At 45.9% G+C, this 25,879-nt stretch overlaps 2 protein-coding genes and 1 long non-coding RNA gene across 4 annotated transcripts; 2 read left to right on the top strand and 1 right to left on the bottom strand.

Moving 5' to 3' along the window:
* Positions 1 to 503: 503 nt before the first annotated feature.
* LOC143273818 (palmitoyltransferase ZDHHC6) lies at positions 504 to 2,613 on the bottom strand. Of its 2 annotated transcripts, XM_076573971.1 has the most exons (2): positions 1,872 to 2,143; positions 504 to 1,779 (listed from the first exon to the last, which is right to left on the bottom strand). In XM_076573971.1, exons 1-2 carry the CDS (start codon positions 2,006 to 2,008, stop codon positions 987 to 989), a joined length of 930 nt encoding a protein of 309 aa, XP_076430086.1. In that variant the 5' UTR covers positions 2,009 to 2,143; the 3' UTR covers positions 504 to 986. The 2 variants fall into 2 exon arrangements, with proteins under 2 accessions (XP_076430086.1, XP_076430085.1); XM_076573970.1 differs by having other exon boundaries at positions 505 to 2,613.
* A 162-nt stretch (positions 2,614 to 2,775) lies between these two features.
* Tnfsf10 (TNF superfamily member 10) lies at positions 2,776 to 19,123 on the top strand. The gene is made up of 5 exons (XM_076573972.1): positions 2,776 to 2,997; positions 8,989 to 9,120; positions 12,138 to 12,180; positions 16,950 to 17,054; positions 18,013 to 19,123. The coding sequence occupies exons 1-5, from the start codon at positions 2,848 to 2,850 to the stop codon at positions 18,456 to 18,458; spliced, it is 876 nt and encodes a 291-aa protein (XP_076430087.1). The 5' UTR covers positions 2,776 to 2,847; the 3' UTR covers positions 18,459 to 19,123.
* LOC143273819 (uncharacterized) lies at positions 12,187 to 16,941 on the top strand. The gene is made up of 3 exons (XR_013052014.1): positions 12,187 to 14,862; positions 15,018 to 16,422; positions 16,459 to 16,941. It is a non-coding gene; the product is annotated as an uncharacterized LOC143273819 (long non-coding RNA).
* Positions 19,124 to 25,879: the final 6,756 nt, after the last annotated feature.

Genomic DNA, 25,879 nt, shown 5'->3' with positions numbered 1-25,879 from the left:
ATCACAGTGTGTGTGTGGAGGTCAGAGGTCAACTTTGGGGGCTCTGTCCTCTCCTCTACCGTGGGTTCCGAGCGTGGATCTCAGGAACTCAGGCTCGCATCCCAGTGCTTTGGGCAGCTGAGCCATCTCTCCGGCCCCCTGGATGGTTTTTGTTTGGGAGTGGGTATAACCCCTCTAATTCACTCAGATACACTTCTTTTTCTTTTGGAATCCATACCTACTGTCCATCAAATCTTAGGTTGACCAGCAGGCCGTGGCTCCGCCCTCTTAGTCGGTATTTACTAGGCACCTCCTGAGAGCCAGTCATGAATGATTCATTTCACCTTCCTGAAAACACGTTTTCTCCAGTGTCAAAGCCTAGGACTTCAGTCTGGCAGAGCCATACTAGTATAGGAAAGGCAGGGACCGGCCCCAGTCAGACTGAGAACTGCCACGGGCTGCCTGAAGGCAGTCAGACTGAGCACCACTGTGTTTTGCTTGAAAGCCAAGCCACAGTTTTTTTTTTTTTTTTTTTTTTTTACAGAACATCCATTGACCTTTATTGGATTTGACAAAATCTGCATTATTAAAAGTAACAAAATTTGAGTTTATATTGAATCTGACAAGTTTTATAGACTCTAGATTATGAAAGAAATGTCAATTGAGGAAGAAACAGAACAACCACATGCAGGTAACCCTGGCTAAGGGGAACTAGATCTGCAGGTGAAGTCAGGTGTGCAGCACACAGAAACCCTAGAGAAAGTGCAATTTGCTCAGTTGGCTGGAACGACTTTCCTTCAGTAGGAAGAAGTGGAAACATGGCAGGAATTCAAAGGCATATGCAGAGTGGCTTCTGTTTCAATGGTAATCAAGATATTTAAACCATGGCACTAGAGCATCTTTGAGGAAAAGAATACCTTAAGCAAAATAGGCTTGTTGCATAATTCTTGGGTAATATGTGTGATTTTTCAAGTAATGAAGACTTAATGATCTCACATTAACAGTAGCTATCTGTTCTTCTTCTCACCCTCTGGGGCTGGATCTGATTCTCCATCACAGGGACACTTTTCCACACAGTTTCTAGGGAACCACCCTCTTATTCTTGAAGTACCTTCTATGAAGGAATCATCGAGAATTTTGTCTCCATACAACCAGTATCTTAATCCTCTTGTTGCTAAAATGAGTTCCCCTTTCTGCAGCTGTATCCTAGGCTCCTCTGTGCAGGGGCTTGTGAAGAAGGTTTTGATTCCTCTATTCAAAGGACAACAGGCACCACTATAATCTTCTATGACTTTATAGCGAACACTTCGGACTCTCTTGTCTGCTTTTTGCTTCAACTGCTCTCTTGTTAGGCTATACTGGTCACAGCCTTCTCTTACTGGCCACTCCAGTCCATCTCCTTCAGGGACTCCTGACCATGTAAATACCTGTTTAAAGTTCTTCCATTTACTTCCCATGTCATAAGGAAAAACAAAGACTTCATCTAGTTGGTAATACTGAATGCGATCTTTAGCCTTCTCTTCAATCCATGATTCAATAGAAGTTTTGTTTCTGAGAATAATTTTTATCTGTATGAAAAACAACATCCCAACAGCGATGGTGGTCCCCAGTGCTAATCCCAAGGCAAACAAGGTGGCAGCAAATGCAGCCAATCCGAAGGGAACAATGGGAAGAGGATCTCTCCGAGCTGCACTCATGTCAATCTTGACTGTGTTCCACCCAAAGGAGAGCCGATTATAAAGCTGTGTGTACATAGTCATCACAAAAATAAAAGCAGCATGGATGCAGCCCAGAGGCACTAGCAGGAGGAACAGTGTGAACGAAGCATGGTTCTGGTGACCACAGCAGTTGTTGATCCAGGGACAGTGGTGGTCCATCTTCATTATACATCTGTTACACTTCCTGCAATGGTGTGAGCGAGGTGCCTTGTATGCTTGGCAGACTTTACAATACTGGAGATACATGCTATCCTGAGGATTTTCCGGTTTCCACCCCCGAGGGACAAAGCCAGGACCAGCAAACATGGCATTGAAGTAATTGTAAAGAATCATGACAGTCCAATTTATCAACATGATGAAATTCACACTTCCTCCAGTTGTGTGTAAGGGCCAATACCACAAGACAGAGTCAATCATGGCCATCGTGGAGCATATTGCTATAACACCAAGGGCTATTATGGGACCCCAGTGACACAGTCTCTTTAGTTCTTGAAGGTTTTCAAACTTGATCACTGAGCAAAATGTGCCCATTTTGGATGCCTTCTTTCTTCTAAAGAACTAGAGATTTCCTTTTTCTGTGCACACATTTCTATGCGCAACAAGTCCGTGTGTTTCTGAACTGTCATGCCTTTGGCTGACAGAGTGTTAACTTGGAGTTTGGCATTTTCACTGTTGACGTCCAGAATCTAGGTTGGTTTGAAACTCAACCTGTCTGGTCTCCCGTGCCTGCTCCACGGCCATCGCATTTCCGGGACGGACTGGGTTCACCCGCAACAGATTTTCTCCTCCTTATAGCTCCGTCATGAGCGCTTCAGTCCTGAGCAAGCCGAATGCGAGCCCCGAAGGAGAAGAGTGCGCGACCAGCTCCGACCCGCGCGTCTTTGGCTCACACGGCCGCCGTGCGGCTGCCGCGCAGGCCCTTCAAGCCACAGTTTTTTATTGGGTGACTGGGGAGAATTTTTGAGTGACCTTCCTTCCTCAGTTCCTGAGCTGGGTAGATACAGTCTGGTTTTGTTTTTTTTCCATTAACTCTCCTTGCGGTAAACTCAGTTTCACTTTTGCTCTCAACAATGAAAAGAAACTACAGGGAGCTGAGGGCTTCCCAGTTGCTGCTGGGCTGCACCGCTGCTGTGGGAGGTCAGACCTGGACATGACCATGCCCTCCACGAGGACCGTGAAGAGCCCCAGCGTAAGCCAGCTCTTTTGGATGATGGTGATCTGCATGGTGCTCCTGCAAGTGCTCCTGCAAGCCCTGTCTATGGCTTTGACTTACGTGTACTTCACCAATGAGATGAAGCAGGTTAGTAGCCATGTGCTCTCAGCAGCTCCTCTCTCTCATTGCCTCTCAGCCTGCTCCTCTTTAAAATCTTAGCTGCGGATTAAAACGTGCCCTTTCCAGTCATAGACTCTAACTACTAACGAGGAGAGGACTTTATGAAAGCACAAGTTTGAAAGACTCCCAAGCAGGTGGAGTTAGAGAACAGGCTCCAGAAGCTGCCGGTAGATGCAACAGCACTCCTGAGGGACTTGTCAGCAGCCTCCAAAGTGTCTGCACTTGGTGATATCAGTTAGCATGGCCACCACACACACATGATTTCTGCAAAAGGCTCTAGAGTACCTTCTTGTGTGTGAGAGAGAGGTGGAGAGAGTGAAGAAGACAGCGGGGAGAGAGAGAGAGGGAGAGAGGGAGAGAGAGGGGGAAGAGAAGGAAGAGGGAGAGAGAAAGAGGAAGGGGGAGAGAGAAAGAGGGAGAGAGGGAAGGAGAAAGGCAGAGAGGGGGGGGAAGAGAGAGGGAGGGGGAGAAGGAGGGGGAGGGAGAGGGGGAGGAAGGGAGAGAGGAGAGAGAAGCATGCAATGTAGAAGTGTGAGGTCAAAGTCAGCTGTCTTCCTCAGTCTCCCCCCCTTACTTTTCTGAGAAGGGGTCTCTCACTGAACCTTGAACTCCCTGACTTGGCAAGCCCCTGGGATCTTTCTGATTTTTCCCCTTCAGTCCTGGATTCTGGGGACCTAACTTGGGCCACCCTACTTACAGAGCAAACCTTCTGCTGGCTGACCTGTCCTAAGACCCCTGCTCTGGAGTTCCCTGAACACTGAGGCCAGGGAGGGATGGAGGCTGCCCACTTATGTCTGAGAGCTCCATGGATATCTCTTCTTCACACTTTGACAAGTTGTGAATCTCTGTAATAACTGCTGTCCTGCATACGAGGACGCATATCTGATGAGAAATGAGAGCTGTAATAACCTATGGATACAGAAATATGTATTTAGATAACAGTTGGATGCAATGTTTATTTAGCAAAACAATTGCAGTGTCCCTAGGACCTAGGACCTCCCTGGCCATGGCTTCTTTGTTAGATTTATAGGCTAGGCCCAGTTTTCCTCCTGTAAAGTGGGACTTACCTCTAATAAGGAAGAAGATGGTTCCCCCATAACACTCGGACCATGACTGCACCCATGGGCAGAGCTTGCCAGGCCACTTGTTATTGTAGCTTGCAGGATTGACAACTAGATCAAACTGGTGATGCTTTCCTCTCCCAGCAGCCTGCATAGCACCTTATGGCACTGTGAGAGCTGGTCAGCAGTGAGATGGGCAGTGAGCGCTGGTCTGCAGTGAGGTGAGCAGTGAGCGCTGGTCAGCAGGGAGGTGAGCAGTGAGCGCTGGTCAGCAGTGAGGTGAGCATGAGCACTGGTCTGCAGTGAGATGAGCAATGAGAGCTGGTCTGCAGTGAGGTGAGCAGTGAGAGCTGGTCAGCAGTGAGGTGAGCAGTGAGTGCTGGTCTGCAGTGAGATGAGCAGTGAGAGCTGGTCAGCAGTGAGATGGGCAGTGAGTGCTGGTCAGCAGTGAGATGGGCAGTGAGAGCTGGTCAGCAGTGAGGTGGGCAGTGAGAGCTGGTCAGCAGTGAGATCAGCAGTGAGAGCTGGTCAGCAGTGAGATGGGCAGTGAGCGCTGGTCAGCAGTGAGGTGAGCAGTGAGCGCTGGTCTGCAGTGAGATGAGCAGTGAGAGCTGGTCAGCAGTGAGATGAGCAATGAGAGCTGGTCTGCAGTGAGGTGAGCAGTGAGAGCTGGTCAGCAGTGAGGTGAGCAGTGAGCGCTGGTCTGCAGTGAGATGAGCAGTGAGAGCTGGTCAGCAGTGAGATGGGCAGTGAGTGCTGGTCAGCAGTGAGATGGGCAGTGAGAGCTGGTCAGCAGTGAGGTGGGCAGTGAGAGCTGGTCAGCAGTGAGATCAGCAGTGAGAGCTGGTCAGCAGTGAGATGGGCAGTGAGCGCTGGTCAGCAGTGAGGTGAGCAGTGAGCGCTGGTCTGCAGTGAGATGAGCAGTGAGAGCTGGTCAGCAGTGAGATGAGCAATGAGAGCTGGTCTGCAGTGAGGTGAGCAGTGAGAGCTGGTCAGCAGTGAGGTGAGCAGTGAGCGCTGGTCTGCAGTGAGATGAGCAGTGAGAGCTGGTCAGCAGTGAGATGGGCAGTGAGTGCTGGTCAGCAGTGAGATGGGCAGTGAGAGCTGGTCAGCAGTGAGGTGGGCAGTGAGAGCTGGTCAGCAGTGAGATCAGCAGTGAGAGCTGGTCAGCAGTGAGATGGGCAGTGAGCGCTGGTCAGCAGTGAGGTGAGCAGTGAGCGCTGGTCAGCAGTGAGGTCAGCAGTGAGAGCTGGTCAGCAGTGAGGTGAGCAGTGAGCGCTGGTCAGCAGTGAGGTGAGCATGAGCACTGGTCAGCAGTGAGATGAGCAGTGAGAACTGGTCTGCAGGGAGGTGGGCAGTGAGCGCTGGTCAGCAGTGAGGTGAGCATGAGCACTGGTCAGCAGTGAGGTGAGCAGTGAGAGCTGGCCAGCAGTGAGAAAGCTTCAGTACCTGCTTGACTTCTCCACATCCTGTGACCACATGCATGGTGTCTTCAGCAATCATGTCTTAGTACCAAGTGTGGTGCGCAACTGAGAGCAAGGGCAATCTTCCCATTGTTTGAGGGGGGCCTGTGGTCCCACACCTTTGTTTTGTTTTGTTTTGTTTTGTTTTTAATGTTTTTAAAGTGAGTGAAAAATCCTCACATAGAAAAGTCATACTTTGAAATGCTGGCAGGTAGAATAGTATGTATCTGAACTAAAATCAGAAGTTTGAAATATCACATTTCTCAATGCCACAAGGCTGAGGGTGGGGTGGATGTGTAACCAGATATTTGAAATATGTTTTGGGGGGCTCATAAAGTGAAGTGTTTACTGTGTAAGTGTGAGAACCAGCGTTTGAATCCCATTACCCAGCATGTACCTGTAGTCCCAGTGCTGGAGGAGGGTGTAGGAGAATTCCTGGGTCTTGCTGCCTTGGGGGATCTAGTCTGATTGGTGAATTTCAGGTCCCAGTGAGAGACCCTGCATCAAAAAAGGCAGGTATATAGCTCTTGAGGGACAGTACTGGGAATAACTCTTGGGAACACACACACACACACACACACACACACTTTTGTTTTTTTAAATAAATATGTTTTGGGTTTAGGCCTGTGGAGTGCCTGTATTGACAATAAGTAAGAACACAATGGTTTGGCTTTCAGCCATTCTTTTCCCTGGGATTAGGTGTGTCTTGACTAATGGTCTGTAATAAGGAAGTTACTTGAGTTTAACTGCTCACAAGAAAGCAGTTGGATTTTATGCCAAGTGTAACCCAGATACAAATACAGGTGTGAGTCCAGAGGACGAGAGTCAGTGTCCTTTCACCCTGTGCATTTCTCGGTCACAGAAAGCCCCACGACTAGGAGTGTGAAACCGATGAGAATAAACCACCCAGCTTTAGCTTTCTTATGCCCACTTTGAGAACTGGAAGGGACTATGGGCACCACACTCCTTGTCTAGAACCCTCGGCACAGAAATGAATTGGCAAAGCTTAGGCAGGGCTTTGGAGCCAGGGCAGGGTTAGTGCCAGGGCTGTGGATGCCGGGTATGGCTCTTCCCTGCCCACCATGGCACATATGGACTCTGAACATTTGCACATTGTCCTGCCCAGGATGCCCTGCTACATCCAACTTGGTGTCTTGTTTGGAAGCGCAAGACCAAGGAAGAGTCTCAGGGAAAATGAACTAAGCAAAATCTATAGAGTAGCACTGGTCTGTTGGGGCAATGCAGTTTGTACACCCTAGGGAATATGAATTTGATTATCCCAATCAGCTGGAAATTTTTCAAATTGAGGCACTCTCCTTTTATTTGAAAATAATTTTGAAAATTATGGTTTATAATGATCTTTTTTTTACTAGAGGGCATGCTTATAAGAATTTCTCTCTCTCTCTCTCTCTCTCTCTCTCTCTCTCTCTCTCTCTCTCTCTCTCTGTGTGTGTGTGTGTGTGTGTGTGTGTGTGTGTGTGTGCCAGCAAATACACATGTGCATATGCATATAACTGTAGGCCAGAGCACAGCCTCTATTGATATTTCTCGAATACCATCCACATTTTCCTCTTTCTTTTCTTTTCCTTCCTCCTTTTTTTGCTTTGGTTTTTTGACACACTGTCTCAGATTAACTTGGAACTCACCCATAGTCTCTCATCAGCCAACCCCAGGAATCCAGCTCTCTCCTCCTCTCCAGAATGGGGACTACAGACCTATGCCTCCAGGCCTGACTTTATCATGTGGGCTCTGGAGACTGAACTCAAGTTCTCGTGCATGTCTGACAAGCACTGTGCTGACTGAGTCGTTTCCCCATTCTAAGTTTGTATATTTCTTTCTTTAAAAAGCTTTTTAAAATTACATTTATTTTTATTTACTTATTTACATTATGTAATCAGAGCCTTTTTTCCATCCCACCCCACCCTGCAGCCACTTTTAAATAATCACTCAGAGGCTTATATTAATTATAAATGCTTGGCTGATGGCTCAGGCTCATTACTAGCTAGCTAGTAATGTGTTGTGTGTGTGTCACATGAGGGGGCACATGAGGACAACTTGGAAGAATTAATTTTCTCCTTGTACCTTGTAGGTCCTGGGGATTGAACTCAGGTCTTCAGGTTGGATGACAAATACCTTGGTCCTTTGAGTTATCTTGCTGGCCCCAAGTTTGTATATATCTGAGGGAAAAAAAGGATGTACCTATACTCATTCTTTAGTTCTAAGTTTACATAAGAGATTGGAGCACAGCTATGTTTACTGCTCTGAGGCAGCGCACTAAAGTGTGCTAACTTTACAATATAAACAGAGCGAGACTGCGTCTCTCTGCACATGTGGCTCCATCAATTTGCACACATTACAAGTTCACCTTATTTTCAGATTGACCTGATCCTCTGTTGACTCATATAGTTGTCTGTATAATTAAGGTTTTCAAAACTCTGACCAAAAAATTGCAGCAATTTCAAATAAAGCTTAGAATCTCTTCATTTGGGCATGTTTCCTGAGGTAGAAAGGATGTGGTGAGGCCGGGCGGTGGTGGCGCACGCCTTTAATCCCAGCACTCAGGAGGCAGAGGCAGGCGGATCTCTGTGAGTTCAAGGCCAGCCTGGGCTACCAAGTGAGTTCCAGGAAAGGCGCAAAGCTACACAGAGAAACCCTGTCTTGAAAAACCAAAAAAAAAAAAAAAAAAAGGATGTGGTGAAGTAAGGATGTGGAGGGAGACAGCAAAGTGCTCATCATTAGTCATTCAGCATTCGGTGACCAGCACTCGTTCAGCACCTGCAGGTGCTGAAGGTGAATGAGGACCAGGGGCTGAGGCTTCCTTTCTGTTTCTTTTGTCCAGAAATCAATACTTATGCACAGAAATGTCTAGTAAGGCCAACACCCAAAAGCTGACAACTGTGATCTCTAGAGGGTGGGACTCTCATTTTCAATTTTCCAAATTTTATGAAATTTCTGTGGTGAATGTCATAAAAATATCTAAGCTGTCATCTGTGGTTGTCATAGAGGTTTTCAGTGCTTAGAGTCCAGGAACTTGGGCATTTAAGTGGATTTGAACACAGGCAGGTTTCCCGCTTTCGAGGAATGTGTGACATTCCACACAATGCCAGAGCTGTAAGAAACCTTAGTCATTACCTAAGGTACAGAGAAACAAGCGCAAGTGAGGGAGAGCAAGAGCAACACAGGGCTGCTAGGGATGGGCAGTGAAGAGCACAGGGAGCCAGGATGCCTGTAGTCCTTGTACCACACCCAACCGCTTAGTTAATATCAATGGGCAATGGGCAGCACGCCTATGTTCATTTAAACCACAACTACTCATGGCACCCCAACTCCTGTCAATTTTCATCACTTTGTTTTTTTTTTTTTTTTTTTTAGCTTCCAAATGGGTGAAAGGAAAAAGGATGTGTTCATTACAGTTATATTCTGTCTCCACCCAGCTGCAGAACAAATACTCCAGAAGTGGAATATCGTGCTTGTTAAAGGAGGAAGAGGACTCCTGGGGCTCCACTGAGGAAGAAAACAGATACTGCTTGCAGGCTAAGAGGGAACTGTATCAGCTTATTGAAGAGGTAAGTACTCAGCAGGAACTTGAGGTCAGAGGGGAAAGAGTTTTCAGACCCTCAAGTCTGGAAATCTGTATTTTGCAAATGAAGAAACCAAGCCCCAAAGGGTTTAAGTGATTTCCCCCAACATGGTGCAATACCTGATATCAGATGGCAGAGAAAGATGGCTGCGTTAGCCAGCCACCTCCTGGGCCTTTGCGTTTTGTTATGGGAACACACACACAGACGACGTGTGTTTAAGGTTGCCTGGTGTCTCTCTGTTTGTTTGTTTTTATTTACTTTTATTCAGAAGACAAAAGAGGCCAAATGGTGTATTTTCTACTCATCACACATGGCTGATTTTGTGAATTAAATGCACATTTGCTTTTTGTGTGTGAATGAAAAGAATACTTTGAGAAATTGGAGGTGAGGTTATCTCAATTCATTGTCAACACATGACAAGTTAGAAAAATGCATTTGTTGATGCAAGTTGCTACCCTGGCATCTCTGGCAGAAAGCTCAGGTTGGCTAACAGTTCAGTTCACTGAATGTGGTTAGCTGATTTTACTTTTAGATTAAGTCAGATCAATTTCTTCTCTGCCTGCTTCCTTCTTAGGAAGCTGGCATTTACAAATATTTGCCTTCTGCCTTTCTGAGAAGGTCAGATGGAGGCACAAATATTAAAAATACTCTGCAAACTAAGAGGCCTCATACATGACATCACCATCTAAGGATATGGTGGGAATTCCCAGTGTGGGAGGAGGTTGTATGCCAGACAACCTTGGGGAGTCTATTGTTCGTTCCATGGAAACAGTATTGTCTTGATGATCAGGCTTCAGTGGGTAACTCGAGCAGTATTCACAGTAGAGTCCAGGCATCACCTGGAATGTGGCTTCTAAGTGGTTTTCCACTTGGGCATTCTGTGAGCACTCCCAGACTTGGCGCCATGGATGATTAATGTGATCTAGGAAAAGCCCAGGCTTTGAACAGCTCTGGATGTGACTTACAAAGCCCTTGACTTAAGGGGTTCAGTGGGCCATCAAGAAGAGAGACTTGAACTAATCTGGAAGCTGGGGTGTGAGTGGGTCTAATGTCTGGAGGCTGGGGTGTGAGTGGGTCTAGTGTCTGGAGGCCGGGGCGTGAGTGGGTCTAGTGTCTGGAGGCTGGGGTGTGAGTGGGTCTAGTGTCTGGAGGCCGGGGTGTTAGTGGGTCTAGTGTCTGGAGGCCGGGGTGTGAGTGGGTCTAGTGTCTGGAGGCCGGGGTGTTAGTGGGTCTAGTGTCTGGAGGCTGGGGTGTGAGTGGGTCTAGTGTCTGGAGGCCGGGGTGTGAGTGGGTCTAGTGTCTGGAGGCTGGGGTGTTGGTCTAGTGTCTGGAGGCCGGGGTGTGAGTGGGTCTAGTGTCTGGAGGCCGGGGCGTGAGTGGGTCTAGTGTCTGGAGGCTGGGGTGTTGGTCTAATGTCTGGAGGATGGGGTGTGAGTGGGTCTAGTGTCTGGAGGCCGGGGTGTGAGTGGGTCTAATGTCTGGAGGCCGGGGTGTTAGTGGGTCTAGTGTCTGGAGGCTGGGGTGTGAGTGGGTCTAGTGTCTGGAGGCCGGGGTGTGAGTGGGTCTAGTGTCTGGAGGCTGGGGTGTTGGTCTAGTGTCTGGAGGCCGGGGTGTGAGTGGGTCTAGTGTCTGGAGGCCGGGGCGTGAGTGGGTCTAGTGTCTGGAGGCTGGGGTGTTGGTCTAATGTCTGGAGGATGGGGTGTTAGTGGGTCTAGTGTCTGGAGGCCGGGGTGTGAGTGGGTCTAGTGTCTGGAGGCCGGGGTGTTAGTGGGTCTAGTGTCTGGAGGCCGGGGTGTGAGTGGGTCTAGTGTCTGGAGGCCGGGGTGTTAGTGGGTCTAATGTCTGGAGGCCGGGGTGTTAGTGGGTCTAGTGTCTGCGCTGTAGAGCGAAGTCTTGACTCATGGTCACCTGACCTGCTTGTAGTCATTGTAGAATGATCCTTTCTCTGTTTCTTGCTTTCTTCCTCTCTCCATCCCTACCTCCCTTTCATTTCCTCTCCTGTCTCTCTCCCTTCTTTTCCTTTCCCTCCTCCTTCCTTGTTTCCTGTGCTAGAATAAGAGAAAGAAAGAGAAACAGAAAAAAATGGGTGAATGTTCAAACCCGTTTCCTTGTCCCTTCTCCAGAGCCAGTGGGGTCCTCCAGTGAACGCTCACAGCTGGGGTGGGGTTGAAGCAGAGGGAGAGACAGAGAGACGGGAGAGACAGAGAGCACAGGTACACGGCTGATGTGTTTGTGACATTTGCAGTGATGTGTCAGTGACAGCACAGACATCAAGAGTGACTTGAAGTATAATGAGTGACAGAAGTATAATGACTCAAACCAGCTCTGCTCCCCACATGGAAAGGCTCGGTGTTCCCTTTGTACTGATTTTCTCCATTGGTTACCACAAAGGAATGGGGAGTCATGAGATGCTTAGCAAGGTATTATTTCTTTGGGCATGAACTTAACATTATCTAAAGTAGAGAAAAACATGGTGGTGCCAAGTCAGACATTCATAGAGTGATCCTATCTGTGGGCACCAAGTGCCTTGTGCCTTGCTTACATCCTATAATTCAGATCTAGCTAGTCACTTCCAGATGCTGGGCTCTGTCACACACACACACACACACACACACACACACACACACACACACACACTCACTCGCACGCACGCACGCACGCACGCACACATGCGCTCACACGTACATACACACATATATGCACACACGCTCCACACTGAGTGGCGGGACATGGTTATCATCAGCTTCATGGAGAATCATGCCTTGGAGATATGGCTGACTGAGGCAGAAGCTATGCCCCTCCTTCTCATCTGCTGCAAGTGTCAATCAGAACTTGCAGACCACCCTTTGGTCATGGCATCCCCCACAGATACCTATGCTTGGGTAAAAGAAGCTCTATATTGATACCACCGTATAAACATCCCATCCCACGTCAGAGAGAAAACCTAGAAGCACGTTGAAGTTTTAGCGGCACTAACAAGCTTTATTCCATGCCATTTGCAGGTGACTTTGAGGACATTTGGGGAAACCATTTCTACAGTTCCAGGTAGTAACATTTTGTTGTTATTTCTACTTGCTAGTGTCTGCTTCACAAGCTGAACAGCTCTCTCCTCTCTGCTCCCGTCCATACTTACCAGTTAGGACCTCTGCCCACTGTCTTAACTGCTTATTGACTCTCTTTCTCTGTTTGTGCCGAGGACTGGAGAGTTTGGGATTAACTTCATGGCCTACTCACGGTCAGAACTTTATTCTTTCTTTATCTTATTTTTTTCCATATGAAGTTTCCTTTTACTTCAATTTCTTAACTTATTTAATTATTTTTTTCTAATATGCTAGAAATAAACCATGTTAAGTATTACCTAGAACTTGGCAGGAAATAAAATAGATAAAATCCTCCAAAAATTACTCATCTTTTCTGCCTCTGACCACAACGCTTTTCTTCACCCTGAAGGCCCTCACTGCGTCACTCCTTCCCCAGACACCTATCTACCTCCCACTGTCTCAGCTGTGGTTTCGGCTGGAGACCACATGCTCACCATCCTGCTCATGGCCAGCAGGCGTTCTTCACACCAGTTCTCATTGCTTCCTCCCCAGGCTGGCTTATCAAACCTTCCATCTGGCTCTCCCTTCCTGGCCAGGGTTCCTCTCACTACTTCATGGCTCTTTTGCCCACAAATTTCTCTTCTCGGAACATTTCTAAGTAAGTTCCCCTGCATCTTATTATTTCCATTATCTTATTATTTCTTATTATTGTCTCATTGTATTTTATATACAACTTTATCCATGTACTGTCTTCTCTTCTACCACATTGAAATAATTGTGAAGAAAATCTTTGCAAATCTTAATGGCATTCTTCACAGCACAGAAAAGACGATCTTAAAATTCATTCTGAAGCATGTAAGATCCCAGATAGCCAAAGCAATCCTGAGCACAAAGAATGATGCTGGTGGTGATTTCTGGTTATGCTACAGAACCATCACAACAAACCAGCATGGCAATAATGCAAAACAGATGTGCAGCTCATTGCAATAGAACAAAGAGAGCAGCCATAACCCACAGAGCGACAGATACTTGATTTTTGACAAAGAGGCCAAACATACACTGTGGATAAAAGTCTCTTCACCAAAGAATGCACATATCCACACACAGAAGAATGGAACTAGACAAACTGCTTAGAATGGATGGAAGACCTTGATGTAAAACTTGAAATTCTGGAACTATCAGAGAAAAGAAGGTACAGACACCAGTATGGACTTTCTGGAAAGGACTCCGGTCACAAAGATGCTGTCAACTGACAAAAAGGACTTCATGAAATTAGAGCACTTCTGTACAGCAAGGGATAGAGTTTATTGAAGGGATGGACAACCTACAAAGTAGGAGGAAGTCATTGCTAGCTTCGCATAGGACAGAGGTTTAATATCTAACACACACACACACACACACACACACACACACACACACACACACATTTATACAATGCTTAAAACAGACTACTATATCCAGCAAAATTGCCTTTAAAATCCAAGAGAAGCTGGGTACTCACAGCACATATGGCGTGGAAGAAGAGGGTCAGGAACTAAAAGCTAACAGCTACAAAGGAAATGTGAGGTAACCTTAAACTATATGAGACCCTGTCTCTCGAGAGAGTTGGAGAGATGGCTCAGAGGTAAGCGTGCCCGCTGTGCAGATGAGAGGGTAGGAGTTCGCTCACACACAGAGCTGGGCGTGACCACACATATGGCTGCATCTGTTAGCACTGTAGGGAAAGAGATGAGCAGCGCCAGCAAGACTCCAGGCTGCCAAGTGGGGAATCAGACAGAGCAAGACACCTGACATCCTCTGCTGACTTCTGCACATGGGTGCATGATACATGTGCCCTCCGTGTGTACACACACACCACACACAAAGAAAGGAGAGAGAAAGATGTCCCATGGTCTCATCCCCCATCTCAGTCATCATGGGTATCATAAAAATAATAAACACTGAGAGTGTCAGGGAGATCCACTGTTGGTAGGAATGAAATTTGTCCATCTACTGTGGAAATGAGGATGGAGGGGTCTCAAAAATCTAAAAATAGAGCATCTGCACAACCAGCTATACCATTCCTGAAAATACACCCAAAGGACTCAAATCTGTCTACAGTAATGATCCCTGCACATCGATGTCGTCTACTGCTGCACTATTCACTATAGTCAAGTCACCAAAGCAGCCTTGGTGCACATCAGTGGATGGAGAAAGAGAATTGTCACATGTACACAGTGTACTCTTCACATAAAGAACAGAGTTATGTCATTTGCAGGAAAACGGATGGATTCGGAGACTCTGTATTAAGCAAAAATAAAACAAACTCAGAAAAAAACGCAGGTTTTTTTCCCCCATGTGTGGAAACCAGGTTGAGAGGGAGAGAGCAAGAGCGACAGAGACAGGAAGAGACACAGAGAGATAGACAGGGGTGAGAAAAGGAAGGGAAACCACCCGGGAAGAGGGGCTCACCGGGAAGAGTGGACCAGTCAGGGGCAATGAGGAGTGGATATAATCAAGACATTTTCTACACATGTTAAATGCGGAGCCCAGTGGCTCTCAGGTATGCAGAGCTTCGAGAGGGAGAGGAGGAAGGCGACGGAGGTGAGCCAGCCGGGAGCGGAGGTGAGCTAGCCGGGAGCGGAGGTGAGTTAGCGGGAGGTGAGCTAGCCAGCGGGGAGCGAAGGTGAGCTAGCCCGGAGCGGAGGTGAGCTAGCCGGGAGCAGAGGTGAGCAAGGACAGAGCTGAGGTGAGCTAGCCAGCGGGGAGCGGAGGTGAGCTAGCCGGGAGCAGAGGTGAGCAAGGCCAGAGCTGAGGTGAGCAAGGCCAGAGCTGAGGTGAGCTAGCCAGCGGGGAGCGGAGGTGAGCTAGCTAGCCGAGAGCCTCCCGCAGAGCCGGGAGGAGCGAGCCCAGCTGAACCAAGTTAAGAGACCTCAAGTCTGGGATGAACCAGAAGTGCTTCCGGAGGGCTGCTGGCTGGATCTCTGGCCCTTCATCCTGTCTGCCTGGTCTTGGTTTTCTTCGTGTACCTCTAGCCCTGACTCTCGGCTGAGATGTTGAGAATGTGGTTTCCGGAGTGAATCCTGAAAACTACTACAGACTTCTTGGATGAAGATAGGGTTTCCAGCAGCCGAGTTCCAAACAGCTAACTTTCCCGTTTAAGCCCTTGACCTCTCTAAAACAGTAACGTGTGTTTCAAACCTGTTTATCATTGTTGAGTCAATATGATTGTAGCCAGATGATACATATTTTAAATAATGTTGTATCTTAGGGCTTAAGAGAAATCTATGTGGAACTTACGCATCCAACAGGTATTGGATCCCTCGCTATTAGCCAGGCACAGTAAAAATAACAGAAAAAGGAAGTTCTTGTCGTTGTGAAGCTTTCTTTCTTGAATATTAGCCCAGCCTGGTCTACAGTGCGAGTTCCAGGACAGCCAGGGCTACATAGAGTAATCTTGTACCAAAAAACCAAAAATCAAAACAACAACAACAACAAAGAACTTTCTTAGCAAAATTATCTTCCAAGGCTGAGCAGCTAGCATTTACTCAGAGTGGCCAGAGTCCCAAAGCAGCTACTGTAAGAACTTTGGAAGATGCTGCTTTGAGACCTAATACTTTGGTAATTGGAAATTGGTTCCTGTGGTTTTAGTGCTATTCAGTATATGAGAACCCTAAAATATTCCGGGGGAGCTTAGGTCATAAGATTTGGTAAACTGTTAACAGGAGTGTTTTCAGGATATTGTTTCACTTGCCTGGATACGTTTTTGTAGAAAGTGTGATTGAAGCATCTATATTACAACACAGGACTGGGATAACACTGTATTTACCAGACCATGTGACCCACATTGTGCTCCTTACTAATTTTCTCTAATAAACATTAAGTTATATCACTTAATATAAGTATCATAATGAAACTCATTACTTTATACAGTTAATATACACCAATAGGAAGACATGTAAGTAGAGGGAGGACTGTTTGCAAAGAGGGAGGACCAGCAGGAGGGGAGGGGGGGGACCAGCAGGATAATCATTTTATTTTCTGATAGCTTCATAAAATATAGCAAGTTCCTTGAGGACTCAGTGGAATCTATATAGCTCTGTGTGGTATAATTTCTTGTCCTTGCCAATATTTGTGTGTTGATAGAATATGATTTATCTTAACTAAATGTAAGCAGAAATGGGGTTCTGAAGCTAAGTTTTAAAAGACATGACGGTATAGGATTTCTATTATGTGTGTGCAGATGTGTGTGCAGGTGTGTGTGCAGGTGTGTGTGCAGATGTGTGTGCAGGTGTGTGTGCAGGTGTGTGTGCCTGCTTTGGGAAGCCAGAAGAGGCTGTCACGAGTCCTTCTCTAAGTTTCTGCCTGTTCCCTTTAGATATGTCTCTCACAGAGAGACCGTTGGCTGGCTGGCAGCCAGACAACCCTAGTGACCCTGTCTCCATTCACTCCTCCCCGATGCTCTTACCTCAGGACACAGGCACGTGGCAGTGTCTGGGTCTTTAGGTGGCTGCTGAGAATCCAAACTCAGATCCTCATGTTTGCCCCAGAACTGGAGTTACAGACAGTTGTGAGCTGCCATGCGGGTGGTGGGCTCAAACCCAGGTCAGTGGACTTCGCTCCGAGCAGCCTCTCCAGCCCCACTATGTGGGCTGTTTTAAGAAACTATAGGGTCAGTTTGAGGAGGGAGGCCCTGTGTTCGAGACCCCTGGTCAACACAGCGGTGTGAGCAGGGCAGTGTATTTGAGAGCTATTTTGACAAGTGTTGATGTTTCTCTGTCTTGTGTCTTTTAGAAAAGCAGCGAAGTATTAATTTCCCACCCAGAGGTGGAAAACCTCAGAGAGTGGCGGCTCACATTACTGGGATGACTCGGAAAAGCAGCTCAGCCTTAATTCCAAGTAAGATCCTGAGGGAGTGGAGCTGGGGCTGGCAGGGGCGGGGCTGGGGTTGGCGGGGGCGGGGCTGGGGCTGGCAGGGGCGGGGCTGGGGTTGGCGGGGGCGGGGCTGGGGTTGGCAGGGGCGGGGCTGGGGCTGCCAGCTGGGTTGGTGTGTGGACAACATCTAGCATTTGTGAGGCTAGAATTGTCCAAAGTAGTTTAGTTTTAACTTTTATCTGAAATATTTCTATGACTGTAAGTGCTCAATAATGATCAAGTATCAGATGACTGTTTTGAGAAACAAAATGACACACATGGTAACTCTCCTGCCGTAGCTGGGAAAAGTGGGCCTGAGAGAACATTGCTCCAGACTCCCTTTGGGCGGCTTTCACTGCTGCTGGTGGGGCTGCCTGGTTCTCTTTCTCCCCCTCTTGGCTTTGAACTCCGGATCCTTCTGTCTCAGGCCCCCAAGGGCTGGGATGGCAGGCAGTACTATACCTAGGATTTTTCTTCAACTTTAAAGTAATTCTCTCTCTCTCTCTCTCTCTCTCTCTCTCTCTCTCTCTCTCTCTCTCTCTCTCTCTCTCTCTCTCTCTCCCTCCCTCCCTCTCCATTTGTATCAATTCTTCCTTCTCCTCAAAAGTTCAAATTCACAGCATTTGTTTTCACCACAAGGCACTAGGATCTCCCACCACAGGGACACTTTTGAACCACCGGACTGGCAGCCTTTGCCGTGTGGGGGTGGGGCATAGCTGGCCAATGGAGGACTGAAAGGTGAGGTTCTTACCGCAGGTCAAGTGGTACAGGAGCCTTCCAGTTTCGATGTGATTACAACAGCCTTTGTAACCCGAGTCAGACTGAAATGGTAGGCAGTTGGTTTTGGATGGCATCTTGGCAAGCTCGGTGAACGAACGCTGACTGTGCTGAGCAGTGAGGGATCTCCTCGCTTTGATGCAAACTGTTTCTCATTTTCATGCAGTCTCCAAGGATGGAAAGATCTTGGGCCAGAAGATAGAATCCTGGGAGTCATCGAAGAAAGGGCATTCATTCCTCAGCTATGTACATTTGAGAAATGGAGAGCTGGTCATCCAGGAAGAGGGCCTTTATTACATCTATTCCCAGACTTACTTCCGGTTTAAAGAGGTTGAAGACACTCCCAAGGCAGTCTCAAAGGACAGAGGGAGAAACAAACAAATGGTACAGTACATCTACAAATACACCACCTACCCAGACCCCATAATGCTCATGAAGAGTGCCAGAAACAGCTGTTGGTCCAGAGATGCAGAATACGGACTCTATTCCATCTATCAAGGGGGGCTGTTTGAGCTTAAAGAAAATGACAGGATTTTTGTTTCTGTGACAAATGAGAATTTGGTGGACCTGGACCAAGAAGCCAGTTTTTTTGGAGCCTTTTTAATTAACTAAATGACCTGCAGCGATCACACACAGCCCTAAATGTCCAGTCATCTAGGTTGATGTCTGTGGTTTATATTGTTGCCAGGTCCCACGTGGAACTCAGTTTTGAGAGACGTAATAGGCTTCTGTGACAACCTCTACCTCCAGGCCCCTTCCAATCCCCAAAAAGTAGCAGCCTAGACAGGAAGTCATCGAAGACAACTCTTTTTTTTTTTTTTTTTTTTTTTTGGTTTTTCGAGACAGGGTTTCTCTGTGTAGCTTGGCGCCTGTCCTGGATCTCGCTCTGTAGCCCAGGCTGGCCTGGAACTCACAAAGATCCGCCTGCCTCTGCCTCCCGAGTGCTGGGATTAAAGGCATGCGCCACCACCGCCCGGCCGTCAAAGCCAACTCTGAAAAGTTGTGATATGGATGCTGAAGTGTGGCTCTCCACACGGATGGCTTCTGTCGGGCGTGAGTAGAGAGGGACTCGGTTCTCTTTAAGGGGCTGGCCTGGGAGTTTGACCGTACTGCAGTGAGTGTATGGGAACACAAGCTGGACTTTTAGGAGGGAATTCACAAGAGTGGAGGTGGGCCTGAGAGGACTGGAAGTGAGTGTGACTACGGTTATGTTACATTTATGCAAAATGTCCAAATAATCAGTAAATAATCAATAAAAATATTATGTTGAAAAAAAATCACAGAATCTCTCACCTGGACCATTAGGAGATTTGTGTGTGTGTGTGTGTGTGTGTGTGTGTGTAACTGTTTTCTATGGTAACTTATTATGTGGTTCTCAAGTGTGAACTCTGTGATAACAACATTGTGTCCCATCATCATACAAAATACATGTGTTCATGGCTCAAAATCCACAAGTAACAAAGGTTGGACACCTCTGAAATTTAATGTATGGCTCGAGAAAATTCTCTTGACCCAGTGAGGTCCAGAGAAGCCAGTAGTTTGGACACCCCTGATTCTAGTCTTTGGGAAGTTTCCAGAAGAAAGACCATGGATACATTCTTTTATAAAATTGTTTCTTTTATTTTTTGAGATTATAATATCATTTCCTCCCTCCAAACCCTTCCATCCCATAAATCCTTCCATACTGTTCTTCAACTTCATGGCCTCTTTTTTCATTAATTACTATTATTACACACACACACACACACACACACACACACGCACGCACGCACGCACGCACGCACGCACGCACGCACAATTCTCTGTCTGTTTAGCATTACTTGTTTAGAGTCACCCTTGAGCTGAACCAGGACAACAACAGACATGCTAACGTGGATGGGAAGCCCAGGAGGCCTCAACTCTACACTAACAGCTACAAGCAATTAAGGATGCTGAGAGCTGAGAAACAGACTTTTGTAGGGAAGAGAACAATTGGATCCACTCTTGAGAAACACATCAGAGCTGCAAGGTGGACCGGTCTCCAGAAGTTGTAGCTTCTGCAGCCTCGCTGACAGTGGTGACTAATCTTTACCGTGAAGATTAACAGAGCACACCCCTAGGTGTGTCTCCTGAGGGCATTTCCCGAGAGGATTAGGTCATAGGGGTTTGTCTACTACACAGATTCAGAATTTGAATAGCTGCTTGGGAGGTAGTTAAACTGTGGAAAATGGACCTAGTCTTATTTGGGCTCTTCCCTTCATGGCACGCTCCCTGGGCTCTTCCCTTCACGGCACGCTCCCAGTCCTCCTTCGCTTTTGAGACAGGGTATCATGTATCCCAGGCTGACCTCAAACCAATATGTAGTGTCGTCTCTCTCCTCCCTCATGGAGTATGCCAGGCTGGGTGAAACAGCAGCCACTCGACAACTGAGCCGTCCCAGTCTCCATTCTTTCCTTTTCTGAACTTTGTGCCCCTATAATTTGAAAGTATGCAACATTCAGATGTTGTGGAATATTAATTTGAGATGTGTTACATTCATTTATGCTGTGAAATATCTAATGATGCAAAGATATGTTTTGTGATGTATTTATTTAACTCTATACAGCTGTGTTACTGTGTTTGCCTATGGTCTAATAAAGAGCTGAATGGCCAAGAGTGATAGGCAGGACTTCCAGGCAGAGAGAACAAATAGGAGAAGAACAAAGAACAAGAAAAGGAGAAGGAGAGGAGGACACCAGGAGCCACCCATCCACTCAGCCAGCCACAGAGTAGGAAGGGAAGAAAGACATATAGAATAAAGAAAGGTAAAAAGCCCAGGACAATTTAAGTTAGAAAAGCTGGCTGGAAACAAGCCTAGCTAAAGCCAGGCATTCATAAGTAAGAATAAGTCTCCATGTATTTATTTGGGAGCTGAGTGGTGGGTCCCCAAAAAGGAAAAAAAAGCCAACTACATTCAGATAAGAATTCTTCTTGAGTCTCAGGAACGAGTTTGAACTAGTTTCAACATGCTTGTGTTGTCCGTAAGCTTCCACCCACCTCTCCCAACATGTTTCCTGAACCTTAGGTGTAGGCCGTGTTTCAGATGGTCTTTTTAAGGTGTCTCTGCCTGGAGTTTCATTACAGTAACACAAAACTGACTAAAACCAACACATGTGATGTGTTTTAACGAAACAGGGTTTTTGTTTGTTTGGTTTTTTTAGGCCTACTTGGGGCTGGGAAGATGGCTCAGGTGTAAAAAGCACTGGTCGCTCTTCCCGAGGACCCAGGTTCAAGTCTCAGCATCCACATGACCGCTAACAACCCTAACTTGAGTTCCGAGGGATCTGATACCTCTGCAGGCAATGCATGCGCGTGTGCACAGACAGACATTCAGACAAAAATCCGTACGCATAAAATAAACATGTCTTCTTTTAAAGCTAATTTGAATTTAAGGTTATGGATAGTTGTCACTTCTGACAGCTTTTCTTTTCATGACTCCAGTCAAGCCTCTACAAACCAGCAAATGGACTTCACATCTACCATTTTAAAGTTTGCCTCCTCTTGTTAGAATACAAGCATTGTAATAGCAAAACACAGTCAGTCTTGCCTAAAATTATACCCCTACTACTTAATAAAGTACTGTATGTAATGAATGTCAACATTAAGTATGTTAATGTTAATTGACAAATTAATAATATAATTAATAAGTAGCCATATAGGTAAAGTTAATAATATAAAGAAATAATAATGGAGAAAATTTGAAAACTCAAGGTGGAAGGAAAAGGCACTTGCCCAAAAATTAAAATCTCCATCAAAGGGAAAATGCACAGCCCCCCTCTTGTTTGTTGGGCTGGCAAGTGAAACAGTCTCTGAGTTCTGCTTTTTATGTTGAACACAGTCATTCCTCGTTTGCTGTTTCCATATGGTCCGCAAGTCACGGTCCCCAGGGTCACTCTGCCCCAGAGTCTCCTGGGGAGAATTTTATAATGTTCATGCCTGGATTCAACCACAAACCAACAAGATTAGAATCTTGGAATGGTGCCCAGGGATCTTTTAGTGTGTGCATTTTAATTTCCTCAAGTAATTAGCAGGCAGCCTGGAGGACACATATTTACCAAAACATCAAATGCTGTGATTTAGAAATTAAATATTTAAGAAGGCAACATACCCAGGCACTCATGAGTAGATGTTCAAAGATTCAATTCATGGGCAACATTAAACTCCATGACTTGTTTAAAGAAGCATGACTACATATTCTTTCCTCTGCTAAAATCTAAAGCTTATGACGCCGGAAGCAACAGTGGAGAGAATATTCCAGAATGATGGCTTTGTGGACGATCGTGAGTCCTTTTTTAAAAGGCACGAATACTTATCTATTGGAAAAGGAAATAAATGCAGGCAGAGGGGGCAGGGACTGTCCATCCCTTGTTGAGTTCCAGTCCAGCAAACCTCCTGACTTGAAGGATAAAGACAAAACTGCCATTCCAGCTTAACCAGACTGGAGGGCCTGGCCAAAGCATGGCGTTTTAAGCGACAGTGATCCCAGAGGAGAGGTCAGCTCTACAGTTTTGGAGAAGTGTCTGGACAAAAGCTTTTGTCTTCAGACCAAAAGGGGCCAGCCACCTTATTGTGGCATACCATGAGTGCCACCAGGTGGCGAGGTTCCCTTCGTTTCCTCCAGGTATCTATCCCTCTAAAGACCTGAGTATGAACGTCTTCAGATTCTTAGGTTTAGGTAGGTGGCTTACCTTTGGACAATAGGCAATCGAAGCTACAGACAAGAAATAAGCTTGTGTACCCTGATAGAGCTCCACACTGAGGCTGGGGAACAGGTGGGGCTCCCCAGAATAAGAACCCAGCCTCCAGAGGGTTTTGTTTGGTTTGGTTTTAGTTTTTCAAGACAAGGTTTCTTTGTATAGTCCTGGAACTTGTTCTGAGGATCTGCCTGCTTCTGCCTCCAGGATACTGGGATTGAAACCTTGCTTTGTTTTAACTGCTTTTATGTCGAGTTTAGGTCATACTGGTCTTTCTTTTACAAGCCCCTAGAGAGCCATAGTGTGTCAACACTGAAAATGATTATAATGGATACGGAGTTATAAGAGATATGGAGGCAGAAATGGGTACCAAGTCTTCTTATTTTGTGAAAAATCAATGTACAAAAAACCCAAGATCACAAAATAAAACCTCTAGATTTTGCATAAAGATATTTTGAAGAGAGTTTCACCACAGGCTTCCTGCAAGAGTAAGTTCGGGTTCTGTATTAAGAATCTGAGGTGTTTATTTGTTGCCTGTCTGGTTTTTTTTTTTTTTTTTTTTTTTTGGTTTTTCGAGACAGGGTTTCTCTGTGTAGTTTTGCGCCTTTCCTGGGACTCACTTGGTAGCCCAGGCTGGCCTCGAACTCACAGCGATTCGCCTGGCTCTGCCTCCCGAGTGCTGGGATTAAAGGCGTGCGCAACCACCGCCCGGCTGCCTGTCTGTTTTTAAGTGAAAGAGAATTTGAGTCGACTTTTCCAAGTTCTCTTTGTTCTCCAGGGCTCCGTGAAGGGAGGAGTCCCGCCGACTTGGCTCTTGCCTGCCCCATTTATTGTAGACTATCACTGCCGACTTTATTTCTCTGAGACAGGGTCTCTCCTTAGAGTTGGCATTACTGGCAGCCTGAAGAGCCTGAGATTCCTCTGATACCACTTCATGCAGAGCTGGGGACAGGTACCTGTGGGGGTGCCAGGGTTGCACATGGATGCTGAGACTCGAAGCCGAGGTTCTCAGGCTCCTGCCACAGCGCTCCATCCACTGGGCCGTCTCCCAGTCCATTCACTGCTACTTTTTTGGCAAGTCAATTCAGTTCTGCAGTTTCCTTCAGAGCATTATCTTAACTAATTAATTAGTAACTAAATAATTAGTTAATTAGTAATTAACTAATTAATTTACTGTACTATACATTCCAGCACTTAACACTTTCATTGTCAAGGTCAGAAATTGTCTATCACCAGCCTTATTATTTGTTCTTGAAACAAAGGTTTAAATAGATATTTTCAGTTGTGAGACATGAATATCTCAAAGAATTTTCTTTTTATTTCTTTTTCTTTTTCCTTTTTGACTTCCAATAGCAATGAATTGATAGCAATGAAGCCAGAAAGTATATTAACTATGATGTTGGTTATTTCAAACACACACACACACACACACACACACACACACACACACACACACACACACACACCTCACAGTGTTCCTGTGAATGTCATCTTAGTAAACACAGAGGCTCAGGCATCCACTTCTTCTTCCTCGTGCCCCTCAGCCATGTAGCGCTGCCCTGAAAGGTAATTCTTTTTTTTGTCTGATTTCTATTAGTTTATATTTTCCTCTTATACTTTTCTTATTATCTTATTGTCAGCTGTGGGCTCAGTGTATTCTTCTGAATTATAGAGTGTAGAGACACACTTCGTCATCAATCCGAGGGTCTCTGTATTTGAATCTAACCCACGTTCACTTATTGTAAAAACTGTAAAACAGGAGCTCATTTATGTGTCTTTGCTCTTGTTTAGTTTTCACTGTGTGTTTTTCCTTGATCTCTGATCTTCTGCAGGATAATCTTAATGCTTTTAAGGTAATGTCTTGGTTTAATTTCCTCTTGCTGTTAAAAAAAAATACCCTGACAACCACAATTTAAGGGAGGAAGAGTTTGGTTTACAGTCCCAAGTTACAGCCACATTGCAGGGGAGTCACAGAGGCAGGAGATTGTGAGGACTGGTCACATGATCCATAAAGAACTACCAAGTTCTCCTTCATTTTATTTTTATACAATCCAGGATCTTAAGCAAAGGGAATGGTGCCACCCATATGGACAGGTCTTCCCTCCCACTGTAATTGATATAATTAAGATAGTCCCTTCCAGACATTCTCAGAGGCCCTTCTCCCAGGTGATTCTAGATTATTTCAAGTTGACAATTAAAACTGTCACAGTAACTTTACAATTTTAAGGTTCGTTTTTTAATATTTGATAATTCTATCTTACAAGATCAATAGTTATGTTCATTTTTCTATCTAAATTTAAATGTTATTAATCTTTGAATCTTGGACTATTGCAGATAATCCACAGATATTGATAAAGAAACTATTTATTTAGGAATTATTTTGGGGGAAGAACAACTCACAAAACAAGATAAAGCAATTCTGTCGTAGGGTCCTGGAAGGCGGATGGTCTGTCCCATGCTGCTTCTCTGCCTGAGCCAGTACCCACCATCCAAGTCCACGAAGGAGAACAGAGAGCCGGCGTACATGCCTCTCAGATCTTAAGGGTAGCCAGGAGGCCACGCCCCAGGGGCTGGTATTTCAAGGTCATAGGTAGAACAGGTACCCACTACATTGCACTCTTATCTACCTACCCCAAAGAAATGGGAAAGTTAAACAAGTTTCTTGTTTTTCACTTCAGCATCTCCATATTTCTGTTGAAAGCACCAGTTTCAGTGCTGTTGTTGCTGTTGGGGGCACTGCTTACTTAGGCTTTAGTGCATGAGTTATTCCTGCAAGACAGAGCAATGGGTTTCTCCATTGTCCTGATCATATGCTTTTGCTGTGGGTTAGCACTGCAGATTTCTTTCACTGAATTCAGAGGGAAAGATAACCCATGTGAGATCTTTTGAACCCACCTCTCATCTGTGACCCCCTGTGCTCTTACCCCAGGCCTGAGCAACGTCCAACAGGAGGAGAGCACCTTGTACCCTCTTGTTGATCTCTGAACATGGTTCATATCACCAATCTCTTTGCTACCTCGAGGCATGGCAGTGCTGGGGTGGGACCAGATTACGAGGCAGCATCAGGGGTCTGTGCTAACTTCTATCTTGTTTGAAACTGTGAATCTAGTTTATATTCTCCACAGCTTATTAGTAGACTCAAGAGAGACTACATGTGCACATTCTTAAAAAACACATGACATAAATGTCTGTGATGCATTATAGAGAAGCATTTCTTTTCCTCTTAAATTTTAAATGGGTAAGAAATTTGGAGAGAGGAAAAACACTAACTATTTCATTATAGCAGTTTTGAACTATTTGTAGCTGGCAGACTTTAAAGGA

The sequence above is a fragment of the Peromyscus maniculatus genome, chromosome 6, assembly GCF_049852395.1.
Source record: "Peromyscus maniculatus bairdii isolate BWxNUB_F1_BW_parent chromosome 6, HU_Pman_BW_mat_3.1, whole genome shotgun sequence".
NCBI lineage: Eukaryota > Metazoa > Chordata > Mammalia > Rodentia > Cricetidae > Peromyscus > Peromyscus maniculatus.
This window is presented reverse-complemented; position numbering and strand designations above follow the sequence as displayed.

Excerpts from the sequence above, each read along its gene's own strand:
- LOC143273818 (XM_076573970.1), bottom strand. The coding sequence starts at position 2,228 with ATGGGCACATTTTGCTCAGTGATCAAGTTTGAAAACCTTCAAGAACTA.
- Tnfsf10 (XM_076573972.1), top strand. The coding sequence starts at position 2,848 with ATGACCATGCCCTCCACGAGGACCGTGAAGAGCCCCAGCGTAAGCCAG. Across the intron at positions 9,121-12,137 it reads TGTATCAGCTTATTGAAGAG|GTGACTTTGAGGACATTTGG; the intron begins GTAAGTACTCAG and ends TGCCATTTGCAG. Across the intron at positions 17,055-18,012 it reads CAGCTCAGCCTTAATTCCAA|TCTCCAAGGATGGAAAGATC; the intron begins GTAAGATCCTGA and ends ATTTTCATGCAG.